The sequence below is a fragment of the Crinia signifera genome, chromosome 2 (genome assembly GCF_055691185.1).
Source record: "Crinia signifera chromosome 2, ASM5569118v1, whole genome shotgun sequence".
NCBI lineage: Eukaryota > Metazoa > Chordata > Amphibia > Anura > Myobatrachidae > Crinia > Crinia signifera.
Genome location: NC_139218.1, coordinates 257,344,623 through 257,359,871, shown reverse-complemented (window position 1 = coordinate 257,359,871; position 15,249 = coordinate 257,344,623). Strand labels below are relative to the sequence as shown.

The 15,249-nt window shown below is 44.6% G+C and overlaps 1 protein-coding gene across 13 annotated transcripts in view; it reads right to left on the bottom strand.

Annotated features, from left to right (window-relative positions):
* The window catches only part of DMD (dystrophin), a 1,973,025-nt gene that overhangs the window by 572,095 nt on the left and 1,385,681 nt on the right, over positions 1-15,249 (bottom strand). For all 13 annotated transcript variants that reach the window (XR_014470468.1, XM_083174338.1, XM_083174337.1 and 10 more), the window contains one exon: positions 12,539-12,728. Coding sequence is in view for 12 of the 13 variants with exons in the window: in XM_083174338.1 (XP_083030464.1) it covers positions 12,539-12,728 (190 nt within the window). In the remaining variant the exon portion in view is untranslated. The remainder of the gene's footprint in view (positions 1-12,538; positions 12,729-15,249) is intronic.

The following is a 15,249-nucleotide window of genomic DNA, read 5'->3' as shown; positions in this document are numbered from 1 at the left end:
TCGGGTACCCGTGAGTACTGTGCACACTGCACTCATTATAGATACACCAATGTCAACGACATCCTCACTCAGTCTTCCTGAGTCACTTAGACACTGTATGCTGTATACATGTTTTTCTAAATTGTATAAAATCACATTTAATCTGAACCCAGGCCCCTGTTATTTAATAGCTAAGTAATGTCTTTCAAAAGCCTCGTGCACACGGGGCGATGGGAGCCCCATGTTGAGTGATGTGTTTAAGCACAGATCGCTCAGCACACATCGCTGGCACACATACAATGCACCTGGGATGTGTGCTGAGTGATCTGTGCAGACCAGTGTTCTCTGGTGAGAACATTGGCGATCTGACTAGATTTTAGCTGCATGCAGTCAAAATCTAGTCAAAATCTAGTCAGGCGGTGGCGACGTGTGGGACTGCGCATTGCCATCGCTGGGGTATACAGTACACACGGACAAATCTGTGCTCAATTTCTAAATAGCCCTGAAATCCCGTGTGTAAGGGGCTTAAAAATGCCCATCATGTGCTTTTCCATGTACAGTAGATTATGTTTCCTTTTTTGTTGATTCAGAAAACTAATTAATTTTCATGTTAATCTCTTGATAAACTAAAGTACAGCAAAACAAGCATTGAATCTTAGCTATGAATCCGAAAAGTATTTTTTATCTGTGGAAGTTAGACAATGAAAGCTTTTTTTTTTTTGATTAGGCGCGAATCGTTCATTTCAGTCTGTGTCAGTGTTTGCCAAATCACTAATTGTGCAAGTTTTCCCAGGTAATCCATACAATCACATGTACAATTAGTGAAAAAGTGAACAGTAATGGTGGCCATACATCTACAGATCGATTGTCAGATTGGGCTGGTTGGAACAAAATCCTTGCAATGGATGAGAGCAAATGGCAGTTGACCATTTGCTTTGAAATGCTGGAAAACTGCCAAAAACTGTCATTCAGATATTACCAGGTTTTTGTTCCAACCAGCCCGATCTGACAATCGATCTGTAGATGTATGGCCACCTTTAGAGTTCTGAATTTGGGAACATTGAGCAGATGTATTAATCTGCCTCTAACATTTTTTAAATAATGGGTCCCACTTTTCCTGCAAAACGTGAGAAGAGGGCCAAATGTATTAACCCCCCCCCCAGTGCCGATAAAGAGAGCCATTATGCCAAGTGTTAACGGTTAACGGCTCTCCTTACTGGCATCCCTGGCGTCCCTGAGCTGTTAATACATCACCCGGCTGCTAACTACTGCGGGGATTGCAGAAAACAGTTAGGTGCACTAGTAATACATTAGAAAAAACGTAATCCCCCGAGTTAACTAGCATTAAGTGCAGAAATGCATTTTATTTTTACATCTTTATCCCATCCTAGTGTAGAACTTGCCTTACACAGAACAGGTCAGTTACGGCAAGATGTAGCAAGCCTTGAAGAGCGATAAAACAGAGAGTGATAAACCACCAACCAAAGAGATCCTAACTTTAATTTTTCAAACACATCTTGTAGCATAGCAGTTAGGAGCTGATTGGCTAATGGTTCATCACTCTCCATTTTATCACTTTTCAAGCTACATCTGGCCCTTAGTCAGAATGCTGAACATGAAAATATGGACGCTTGATGCCTGTCATTACTCAGCCTCCTATTGCATGGCGATGCAAATGTGGAATTGCACAGCAGAAGAACCATGAAGATGTGACTCATGTTACCCTTCCAACCACAGCTGCAGTTGAGCCTCTCCCATGCTTAAAAATGTAATGATGGATGGCAGTTTTATTTTTTATAACTGAAGACTATACATTTGGGGCCTACACACGTACATAAATTTTAGACCAGCTTAATAAGATTATATTGTGGTCAGCATTACAATTGGGAAAATATTATAACCATATTACTGTTTAAGCTGTTAATGCTTAAGCACTGACATTTTCAGACCAGTCTATCAGAACAATTGGCAAATCTATGCTTCATTTAAAACGTTTCCTCATAGGATGTACAATGTAAAAGCAACCTGAACTGAAACTGCAATAACTGTGATCTTCTTATTTCCCAGAACAGCTGAGACATAATTCCCAGTTCTGATGAGATTCTGAACACCTGCATCCCCCTTTACAGTGCATTGCATGTACTCAGATTTCACATCACTTTGTCTGAAATGTCAAGTCACATAAACCACTCTCAGGTGCAATTTTTTCCTACTTCACAAACAATTTCTTTAACATTAGATATAAATGACCAAACTCCAATATTTGAAGCGCACATTAAGAAAAAAAAGGGGAAAATGTCAAACTTTTAAACATCATGAACATCAATCATTCTGATGCGATCAGAACTACTTGTGTTGGGGCTTGCAGAGCAGGAGGTTTTCTTCTGAGTAACATGTAAAATGTTGAGAAATAATATTACACCATATCATGCAACTCAATAGAGCGATGTCTAGACTCACTGTGCGTATAGTGGTTTCTATAGATCAGTGGTCAGGGAACTCGGTCCTCATTAGCCCATGTTTTGCTGGTAACCCAGCAGGTGCACAGGTGTACTAAATAATCACAGACACATTTTATAAAGTCTGCAGGTGGAGTTAATTATTTCACTTGTGATTCTGTGAGGAGACCTGCAAAACATGCACTGCGTGGGGTAATGAGGACCCAGTTCCCTGACCACTGACTTATACCCCTTTTACACCAAAAACCCTGGTCCGACCCTGGTCTTTGAACGCTGGAGTTTCCAGGGTCTGATCCTGCTTTATACCCCATTTACACAGCACTTCGACCTGGGTCGGACCTGGGTCTGCACCATTTATACTGAACCTGGGTCAGCACTGCCTTTCCTTGTGGATGTCATAAAAAATGCTTGCTCGTTGCCAAGGGGGGTGAAATAGCTTGTTGCCAGGAGGCAACACATTATATATATATATATATATATATATATAGACAGCGCAGAAGGTAGCGGCACTCAAGGGCAATAAACGACACGTACTCAGCAATTGCTTAACGTTTCAAATCTTGTTAGGATTTTTCATCATTATTGCCCGTGAGTGCCGCTACCTTCTGCGCTGTCTACATACTGGTCTACCCAAGAGGGCACCCGGGGCCGGTTACCAAGCTGTATGCGGGGCGAGTGCCGATTCTCTGGATCTTATATATATATATATATATATATATATATACTAGGTGATTCATCGCGCCCTACGGGCGCTCTTCACACCGTCGTATGGGGCTGCGCCCCCTTAATTTGTGAACGTTTGTATATGAGAAATATGGTTAGAATTGTATGAAAGATGCCCTGTATTGCAACTTAGGTGTCTGCGAATCGCGGGAGGGGGGGTCGCGGAGGGTGCCGCGAATTGCAGGAGGGGGGGTCGCGGGGGGTGCCGCGAATTACAGGAGGGGGGGTTGTGGGGGGGTGGATGCTGCGAATCGCGGGAGGGGAGGGATTGCAGAGAATCGCGGGAGGGGGGTCGCGGGGTGGGTTGCCGCAAATCGCGGGAGGGGGGTTACGGGGGCGGGGGTTGCGGCGAATCATGGTAGGGGGGGTCGCGGGGGGTGTGCCGTGAATCACGGGAGGGGGGGTCACGGGGTGGGGTGCCGAGAATCGCGGGGGGGTGTGTGTGTGCCGTGAATCGCGGGAGTGGGGGTTGCGGGGGGGGGGGGGGTGGGGGGGGTGTGACGCGAATCGCCACAAGAAAAAATCAACACAGAAAGGTCAACACATGTAAATGTTGACATAAGTGTGGCACTTCATTGGTGTCCATGTCGACACATGAGAATGAATATGAAAACATTCAAAAAATGAAAAAAAAAACTTCAAAAACTCATGTCAACCTTTTTCATTGTCGACCATAGCCATGTCAGTGTTTTCCATGTGCAATTTAATTCTGGAGCTGCCGCGAATCGCGGGGGGGTGCCGCGAATTGCGGGAGGGGGGGTCGCGGGGGTGGGTGCCGCGAATCGCGGGAGGGGGGTTACGGGGCGGGGGTTGCGGCGAATCATGGGAGGGGGGGTCGCGGGGGTGTGCCGTGAATCACGGGAGGGGGGGTCACGGGGTGGGGTGCCGAGAATCGCGGGGGAGGTGTGTGTGTGCCGTGAATCGCGGGAGTGGGGGTTGCGGGGGGGGGGGGGGGTGGGGGGGGTGTGACGCGAATCGCCACAAGAAAAAATCAACACAGAAAGGTCAACACATGTAAATGTTGACATAAGTGTGGCACTTCATTGGTGTCCATGTCGACACATGAGAATGAATATGAAAACATTCAAAAAATGAAAAAAAAAACTTCAAAAACTCATGTCAACCTTTTTCATTGTCGACCATAGCCATGTCAGTGTTTTCCATGTGCAATTTAATTCTGGAGCTGCCGCGAATCACGGGGGGTGCCGCGAATTGCGGGAGGGGGGGTCGCGGGGTTGGGTGCCGCTAATCGCGGGAGGGCGGGGTTCACAGGGGTTCCGGTGGGGGGTTGCCGCGAATTGCGGGAGGTGGGGGGTCACGGGGGGTGCCGCGAATCGCGGGGGGGGTTGCGGGGGGGTGTGACGCGAATCGCCACAAGAAAAAATCAACACAGAAAGGTCAACACATGTAAATGTTGACATAAGTGTGGCACTTCATTGGTGTCCATGTCGACACATGAGAATGAATATGAAAACATTCAAAAAATGAAAAAAAAAACTTCAAAAACTCATGTCAACCTTTTTCATTGTCGACCATAGCCATGTCAGTGTTTTCCATGTGCAATTTAATTCTGGAGCTGCCGCGAATCACGGGGGGTGCCGCGAATTGCGGGAGGGGGGGTCGCGGGGTTGGGTGCCGCGAATCGCGGGAGGGCGGGGTTCACAGGGGTTCCGGTGGGGGGTTGCCGCGAATTGCGGGAGGTGGGGGGTCACGAAGGGTGCCGCGAATCGCGGGGGGGGGTTGCGGGGGGGTGTGACGCGAATCGCCACAAGAAAAAATCAACACAGAAAGGTGGCACTTCATTGGTGTCCATGTCGACACATGAGAATGAATATGAAAACATTCAAAAAATGAAAAAAAAACTTCAAAAACTCATGTCAACCTTTTTCATTGTCGACCATAGCCATGTCAGTGTTTTCCATGTGCAATTTAATTCTGGAGCTGCCGCGAATCACGGGGGGTGCCGCGAATTGCGGGAGGGGGGGTCGCGGGGTTGGGTGCCGCGAATCGCGGGAGGGCGGGGTTCACAGGGGTTCCGGTGGGGGGTTGCCGCGAATTGTGGGAGGTGGGGGGTCACGGGGGGTGCCGCGAATCGCGGGGGGGTTGCGGGGGGGTGTGACGCAAATCGCCACAAGAAAAAATCAACACAGAAAGGTCAACACATGTAAATGTTGACATAAGTGTGCCACTTCATTGGTGTCCATGTTGACACATGACAATGAATATGAAAACATTCAAAAAATTAAATAAATCTTCAAAAACTCATGTCAACCTTTTTCATTGTCGACCATAGCCGTGCCAGTGTTTTGCATGTGCCATTTAATCCTGGGGCTGCCGCGAATCGCGGGGGGTGCCGCGATTTGCGGGAGGGGGGGGGTTGCGGGGGGTGGGTGCCGCGAATCGCGGGAGAGCGGGGTTCATGGGGGTTCCGGTGGGGGGTTGCCGCGAATTGCGGGGGGGGGGTCGCAGGGGGGTGCCGCGAATCGCCGGAGGGGAGGTTGCGGGGGGTGTGACGCAAATCGCCACAAGAAAAAAATCAACACAGAAAGGTCCACACATGTAAATGTTGACATAAGTGTGGCACTTCATTGGTGTCCATGTCGACACATGAGAATGAATATGAAAATATTCAAAAAATGACAAAAAAACTTCAAAAACTCGTGTCAACCTTTTTCATTGTCGACCATAGCCATGTCAGTGTTTTGCATGTGCCATTTAATCCTGGGGCTGCTGCGATCTGCGGGGGGGGGGGGGGGGGGGGGTGCCGCGAATCGCGGGAGGGGGGTCGCAGGGGGGGTGCCGCCAATCGTGCAAGGGGGGGTCGCGGGGGGGGTCTTTTTGCCGCGAATCGCGGGAGGGAGGTCACGGGGGGGTGTTTTTTCCGCGAATCGGGGGGGGGGGGCCCGGGGGAGGGTTTGCCGCGATTCGCGGGAGGGGGGGGTCGCGGGGTGGTGGTTATGCCGCGAAATGCGGGAGGGGTCGTGGGGGGGTTCTTTTTGCAGCGAATCGCGGGAGGAGGGGTCGCGGGGGTGTTTTTGCTGCGAATCGCGGTAGGGGGGGTCGCGGGGGAGCGGATCTGTGGGCTCACTGGGCTGGTTCTCTGTCACATACCTCCCAACATGAGGGCTGTTTCACACAGTACGGTTCCTGCCGCACGGTGAAATCCCGTACGGCCAGGGAGCCGCGCCGCACTCAGAATTTTATAATGGCAGGGGTGGCCACAGCCCGGCAGCCGTCCCTTCCAGTGGGGGGATCCGGCTGCAGCCGTGCGGCCGGGCCGTGGCCGTCCCGTGTGAATGGACACAATAGTGTCCATTCACAACTGCTGAGTGCGGCACGGCTCCCTGGCCGTACGGGATTTCACCGTGCGGCAGGAACCGTACTGTGTGAAACAGCCCTAACCCTCTCCAGGAGGGACACAATGCTCTGTTTCTAGACTTCCCCTTAATGTATGATTGCCATCACCTGTTTTAAACAGGTTAATTTCTCAGAAAGGTGTTCAGCACAGATGAAGGCAATCACACATTAAGAGGAAAGTCCAGGAACAGAGCGTTATAGACACAGACACCCACTTTGAGTGACAGATGTAGCCAAATATATAGGAGATATACACTACTTAAATAAAAATTCTGAAGGGGTAGAGGGGGGAAGCTGCCCCCTGGGGTGCTGGGAGAAGGGGGGTTTCTGCGGCTGCTGAGGGGAGGTGGGGGTACCTGTCAGCCTGAGGTCGGAGCCTGAGAGGACGATGTGCGCCGACGCTGCTTTTGAATCAGGCCCAATATCATACAACTGCGGTCGATGATGGTCGTAGCCAGAGGGGAAGATGTGCTGGTAAATCAGGCCCAATATCATACAACTGCGGGCTGCGGGGGATGATGGTCGGAGCCTGAGGTCAGAGCCGGAGGGATGATGTGCGCCGCTGCTGCTGTAACTCCCCCTGCAGCCGCGAAGTTCCTGCGGCGAATAGACAGTCAGTGGTGGGGGTCCCTCCGGCTCATAGGAACTAGTACTAGTTCCCATGCGCTGGAGGGACCGCCGACACTAACTGTCCATTCGCCGCAGGGACCGGCTGCCGGGGGGTGGTACAGCAGCAGCGGCGCACATCATCCCTCCGGCTCCGACCTCAGGCTCCGACCATCATCCCCCGCAGTTGTATGATATTGGGCCTGATTCACTAGCAGCAGCGGCGGTGGCGGCGCACATCATCCCCTCCGGCTCCGACCGCAGGCTGACAGGTACCCCCACCTCCCCTCAGCAGCCGCAGACACCCCCCTTCTCTCAGCACCGGGGGACAGCTTCCCCACTGCTGCACGCTGTGGACCCGCTGCGGGTGCCTGCACCCGCAGCGGGACCATTTACACCTGCCTTTACACACGGGTCCTATCCGGGTTCTACCCAGGTCAGGACCTGGGTAGAGGACCCGTGTAAATGGACACGGATATACCCCATTTACACCGCCGATGATCCGGGTCTGACCCGCCGCTGACCCGGATTTTTCGGCGGTGTAAAAGGGGTAATAGAGAGTGGAAGGATAGAGATAGGGATTCGGGGGGGGGGGGGGGTTGGAGAGGAAGTGGTGTGTGTAAGAGTGAAATGGAGTACACATGAATCTATTTATTTGCATACTATATGATTTTTTTTAACAAATATATTAACTATTTACGACTTCTTAAACCAGTATGTAAACTTTTTACCCATAAATGAAATGGGTAGAGCTTTCAAGGTGGTATCTGCTACCATGTTTGGGACTATTTCTCATGGGAGTTCACGACAGGTGCTTGGAGGCAAGTTCTTTTCCAAGCCCAAAGCCCCCGCCTGCTTTCTTCCCTTTTACAGTTTAAACGAGTGTGTTAAGTTTCAATGAAGCACACAGCCCAGAATACCACAATATGAAGCATTCGTGCCATTCCCCTTCTTAAGCTCAGGTTGTCCACCTCCTTCCTTTTACTGTACTGTTGTTACTCTCTGACAGCCACTTGACACCAGTGGATCAAGCACATTCTTCCACACTAGGATGTGTTGGCAGGGTTGCTGTCACTATAAGGGGGGCCAACATATTGAATATCTTATGTACCTAAGTACTTGTTACTATGTAGAAAGCACCACCAACCAAGAGTGCTGGTTGGTACATATTCGGTAGACACCTTGCTTCTTTCTGTAAGTTTTCCATTAGTCTGCCCTTACATTGCTCCAGAAGTCACATTTGTGTCTAGGTACACTACTCCATTTGTATCAAGGAACTGCACCTTTCAGTGTTCTATGTTCTATGTGGGGTAAATACAGATGCGACCACATCCATCTTCCATGCGATATAAGTATACATAGCTTTGTTTTGGAAATAAAAAGTATTCTAATATGTTATATTATATTAAGTATTTTTAACAAAATTGCCCTACGCTACCAAATGGCGCGAAGGGTAGCAGTTTTAAGGGCTGTTTAACATGAAAGGCAGCTTAATGTATGTGGTCACAATTGTAGGTCTGTTACTTAAGATAATGTCTCCTGAAAATCATGGAGATACTGTATGGTAGTTTTTACATGATTATGGTAATTTTAGGAAACATGCTGACCTAGACACTGTCAACCTAATGCTTGTGTTGACCTAAAGCCCTGTCGACCTTGACCCATGTCGACCTAGAACCAGGTCGACCTTTCCCAAAGTCGACCTAATGCTTGTCAACCAACATACTGTAGGCCAAACGATCCCAACCCTATTACGGTACTTGTTCTACTTTTATGTTTATATCTAAAAGTATTTTTAGAAAGTCAGCTATTACTCTGGTTTTTAGAATAAGCTCTTTTTTGATATAACAAAAAAGAAACACCTGACTTAGGAACATCATTACTATTTATAAATGTTAACATAACCAGTGTTTTACTTGAATAAAATATATGTATTATACTGTACAATTCATGTATGACATGAGTAATTATAAGTACACATCCATGAGCCAATGCCACTAATCCTCTATCAGTCTTTCTTCATCTTTGCATACTTTGAATCTGTTATAGAGTCATTCAAATTCTAAAGTTGGATTTTAGCTTTAAGTGAAATAGAAAAATACCAGACCATCTTATGCAAATATATTCACAAAGACAAGCTAAAGACGTTTAGGTGTATCATGCATTTCCTCCCATATTTCACTGGTACGCAATGCTTCCGGCTTTATGATATGAAGAGGAATTAAACAAAGAGTTGATTTACTGTGATCATCTAAATAATCAATGTGTTAATAAAGAATTCTTAATCTGAAAGAAAGGACTATTTCTGCCATTTCGGAATTTAGTTTAGCTAATATTCGCTATGGGAAGCTGCATTCAGTTTTAAAAGATCTTATGTCATATGAAATACTATAGCCTACTATTGTGTTAAGAAAAATACATAAAACTTAGAAACATAGAATTTGACGGCAGATAAGAACCACTTGGCCCATCTAGTCTGCCCCTTTTTTTAACATATTACCTGAAACCATATTTGATCCTTATTTCTTTGTAAGGATCTCAATATGCCTATCCCAAGCATGTTTAAATTGCTCTACTGTATTTGCCTCTACCACCTCTGATGGAAGGCTATTCCACTTATCCACTACTCTTTCTGTGAAGTAATTTAAATTCCTCATATTTCCCCTGAATCTTCCTCCCTCTAGTTTCAGTGCATGTCCTCGTGTTCTGTTGCTCCTCTTCCTGTGAAGAATGTCTCCCACCTGTACCTTGTTAAACCCCTTGATATATTTGAAAGTTTCTATCATGTCCCACCTTTCCCTTCTCTGCTCTAAAGTATACATATTAAGATCTTTTAGTCTTTCCTGGTATGTTTTGTGATGTAGGCCATGCACCATTTTAGTTGCCCTTCTTTGTACAGTCTCTAATGTATTTATATCCTTCTGAAGATATGGCCTCCAGAACTGCACACAATACTCTAGGTGAGGTCGTACCAATGACCTATACAGTGGCATTATTACTTCTTTCTTTCTACTGCTGATGCCTCTCCCTATGCAACCAAGCATCTGACTTGCCTTCTTCATTGCTTTGTTACATTACCTACCTGCCTTTAAGTCCCCTGAATTGATTGATGACTGACCAATAATACTTTAAATTACACCATGTATATATGTATATAATACAGTACATTAAAATGGATATCTACATGTTAATACAGAAGATGCAGAATAATCTATTTAGCATAACCGTATAAGGAGGTATTTACTGCTGAAACATATTTATTGTTTTAGACGTAACGATCAGGTTTTGTATCAGAAAGTAAAAATAAAGACTCTGAACCTAATACTGTTACTTCTAGGAAAGACACATACATACTTAGTGCTACCTACATTTGTGAGGTACCTGGGTATTAGAGCCAAGGCACACAAGCTGAAGTACCTAAGGATCATACAGACAAGACAGCAGAGAAGGCACAACAGCATCTTTGCATGTTAAGATAGCAAAACATTACATGTCACCCAGCGTAGGCTGTGTGTGTATGTGTGAGAAAGGTGGCATGGTGTGATTATGGCCGGGGGGGGTGGGGGGTGGGTGGGTGGGAGGGGGGCTTGTCCTCTAATACTGGGAGCTAAAGTGCAGCACCCAGCCTCTCCTGGCACATTGTGGATGACACTGAGCAGCTCTGCTATTTTGGTGTCACGCCATCAGATGGTGTAATCCATTTCGGTCCTCTCTCCCCAAGTGCTGCCACTGCAATTGATCAATATCATAGAAAATGGTAGCGTAAACAATCACCAGGTTAATTAGTACAACTTGTAGTGTTCCAGGAATTTTGAAATGAACCATAATCCATCCTTTATTAACATGCATGGTATCACTCGCTAGGTGGGACATGCAGCATGTCAAACATACCATTGTCACAAGCAACAATGGGAGCACACATATTGTGCATACACACTCAACTGTATGCTGCACAATATGCCTGTCCGATCTGTCCGGCCAGACAGCATAACGCCCAGTGTGTATCCAGATTTAGTGATGTTAAAAACAGAAAAACCTTCGATTGTAGAAGTTGTATTGTAGCATTCAGCAGGACAATGCACAACCTCACAATGCCAATCACTTTGAAGACATGGTGGTGCAAATCGTGTATTTAACACTTTAGCATGTAGCCATAATGCAAAGCGCTACTAAATGTTCTGCCTGATCAAAGAGCTGTCAGGTAATGATTTGCTCTGTAGATTCAAAGTCTGTAGTAAGCCATTCTGCAGAATGCCACGGGATGGTGATGAAGACAAATGAAAAAAGCACTGGATGCAATAGTGTGTATACAAACACCTCCATTCTACTTCACCTCAGATGATGGATCATCTTCCCACCACAATATGTTGCAGCATGAGGAAACATTTCATCTTCTCATTTTCAAGAATTAAATTAGGGAAAACTAATTTCTTGCTTCCAGAAGAAAACAATTGACTGGAAATTGTATAATCACTAACTATGACAAATGTATTCATTTTTTTTTTGTATCCATGTGGTGCATTGAAGCATTAAACCGCAAAATACAGAACTACCAACTTTGTATTTTAAACTTGAAATAAAGAAGGGACTTTGGGACAAGCATCTTGAATAAATCAGAATACTGTAAGTTTATGTAATAAACCATAACAAGATGAGAAATAAAAATAGTAAAAAAAAATATTATACTAAACCATGAAAACAGAATAAAAACAACACCAAAAACTGTGATTTGGGTATTACTTCTATCAAATTATTCAACTGATAGATTCAGGTGCTGATCACATACACAAATCTTTTTAATAAATTAGAAAAAAAGGACAACATTTTTATTTAAAACGTTCTTCACTAGTAATGTAAAAAGTCTTATAGGGTAACACATATTCAACACAATAATTAATATCTTATACTAGCAAAAAGTGGCTAATTGAGCAAAATAACAACATGCACAATAAATATAAAAAAATAAAATCCATAAATTCAAAAAATGTCCCTAAAAGGCCTTAAATGCCCAGAGGTAAACAATAATCTTATATTAAATTACCAGGTAAGATCTAGCATGGATTGATCTTTTCTCCAGGCTATACCAACTGTTTCTGCTCCCTTTGTGTTGTCATCTGTATTACTACTGTGCAGGGGTATGGTACTAGTCCCCGACAGTCGGGATTCTGACGGACGTTCATCGGAATCCCATCTGTCAGTAGCTCGACAGGGGGGCACGCTGCGGGCTTGGTGGCTGCGCTTGACACCTATTTTACCTCTATGGGGGTCATGGGGGAGGAGAGTGTCAGAGGACTTGGGGCATATCAGTGCATCAGAATTGAGAATGCCATTGATTATTATATTACTTCCGTATTTCTACCTGCTAAATAGGAGATTTATATCTTGACTAAATGGAGAAAGTCTTCTTTTCCTACCTGCCACTGAGTCATCAATTCTCGAAGGTCTTGCGAGTCTTCTAATATTCCATCTTTATGTTTAGCATCTTGCAGAACATTAGCTGTAGTCTCAGAGTCTGTGAGCCAGGCGAGAAACTTTTCCAAATCTAAGTAAAATTGCTGCAACAGTCGTAAAGCTGCTTCAAGGGCACCATCACGTTCGCTAACCCTGTAAAAGAACAATAAGTTAAAATTGGGCAATACCTGCACTTAGCCCTAAGGGGCAGACACAGTTTTTGACTTATTAGCAAAGTTGGTTAACATTCCAAATACCCAGAATAAGTAATCATTATTTAAAAAAAAAAAAGTTATTAATTCCTTGTAGATAATTCTGTATGACTTTGACACATACGTATTTCTCCATAATCAGCTTAATATGTCTATGCCAGACTGTTTATTAGTTTAATTGAATACGTTATGTTAATTATCACAAACCCACTAATTCCTAACAAATTCCATGTGTAGACCATTTGAAATCGAACAAATGGGAAACTGCCTGCTGGAAAAAGCTTATCTATTCAATTAAAACATAAGTATGTGTGTTCTGAATGCTACAGTTGTCATTTCACTATTTTTCCGATTTGATAAGCCATATATCAAAACTAGATTGCAATGCTTAATTAAAATCACTTAGCTACAATGTAAATTCATGGATTACAAAGTGAGTTAAATGTAATTAAAACTGATTATCTAAATAATTGGATTTCAAAAGCATTAATTTCTCTTGCATTTACCATCAGCAGAAATGCCAAAATATAATCAGAACCAAAAGTGTGAAAAACAGATAACATTACAACGCAATGAGTTGTAACACAGAATGGAGGCGATTATATAATGTCTATGTATTTTGACATGTTTTGCATGATGGACAATTTTGCTACAGGTTTATTGCATTTTATTTATGTTTTGATGATGTAACCGAAATGTTCCTTGTTTCACAGTCTGGTATGTAAATGGTTTTCATCACTTCAAAGCATGTACAATACAAGAACAGTGGTCCAAAAGCAAGTACTGTATTATTCTTGTTAGAGAAATAGCTTTGCACTCATTTGAAAGCCAACAATACTGTATACCATTTTATATACAATTTTAAATATGTACTTTCATTGAAGCATCCATATATACCTTACAATTCTTAAGTCACGGTTGTGTCATTAGATTTAAAGTATAAAAATGGGTGATTTGGTAAATAACTTTTACAATATTAGAATATATCATTTTTCAGGACCTTTGCTCTATGGGGTATTTAATCCTGCCAATTTCTGATAGATTGGCCAGGACCTATTCAATCCTGGCTGTTTTCTGACGAGACTCGCTGCTGCAGATTTGACTTTGTTAAAAGTCGAACCTGCATTGTCAGAAACAGGCGCTAATGGACGTTTCCGACAAAAAAAATTCACAAAAAGTTTACCGATCTTATTGACTGTCGGAATGCTTCTTACAATATGAAAAATGGGCAAATCATTGAATAGGTCAAATGTTAATCTCATCATATACTAAACAATGCTGTAAAATGAGCCATGTTACAGGGTAGAATTTGTTAATGGTTACTACTTATGATTTTAACAGTTGTCAATGGTAGGATGTAAAAGGCATGGAGTCTTGAAGAAAATAACATGACTTTTGTACATCATATGCCACTCTTTGCCACAGTGAACCACCTTTCATTATATTTTATAACCTGAATAACGAGTATCTGTAGCAAGCAGTATGCAAGAACAGTCTACAGCTTCTTTACTGGCAATTTTTTTTACAATCCACATCTCAGATGCAGATTTGATAAATTTGCCCCAAACCACGATGTGATAATTGAATACATTAAATACATTGCAGGAGGACTTCCGCTTCTGGGCTTATGGAAGGAGCAAGCTGATTCAGCAGCTCTGTGCTGCCGCTCGCAAACCCGCTAATTAAAGCTGCCAAAAACCCACTGATCCCCTTCAAACTGGGGTGACATCCCGCTGGTAGAAGGAGTACATGGAGCGGTGCCCGCGGTCCTCCTCGGCACCTCCGTTATTATCAATCACAGCTGCATGTACAAGCAGCTGCCGTGGCTGTGAGGAGAGTGATGTCACCAAGCCCGGCAGAGCCTATTCTCCAGCGGCTTTGATCTCCCGCTGCACAAACAGCTCCCACCCTGCATTAATAAGCTCTGGGTGACAGAGCAAACTTTATGGAGAAGTTTTTGGCACCAGGAGCTGTTCCTAAACAGCAACAACAAAGGCCAGAAAAAAGTTGTGCAGAATCCAATATGGCGCCAGACCCAGACTCAGCTCCAGCCTCCCCTGCAGCCAAATCAGCAGCAGTGCTAAAAGGAGATAAACTAACCCCCAGGTACGCAAAAGCCCTGACTCGCCAGCCACATATGGAGACATACAGTAGTAGACGCCCTTAAGGCCACGATGGCACATTTATTGTCTAATGCTGTAGCAGAAATAACTCAGCAGCTTCAACATCTTACATCAAGAGTCTCGGACACAGAGAACAGAATAGGTGCCATATGCCATGACATGCATATTGTGCAAACTGACGTGATTAAACTATCAGTTATGGAACTGTCTTGACGATATTGAAAATTGCTCCATACGTAACAATATATGAGTAGTGGGTCTACCTGAAACGATAAAAAGGTCCGGTATTATCATTTGCTGCGGTCTCCCTACCCCAACTTTTAGGCATCACTGAGGAGT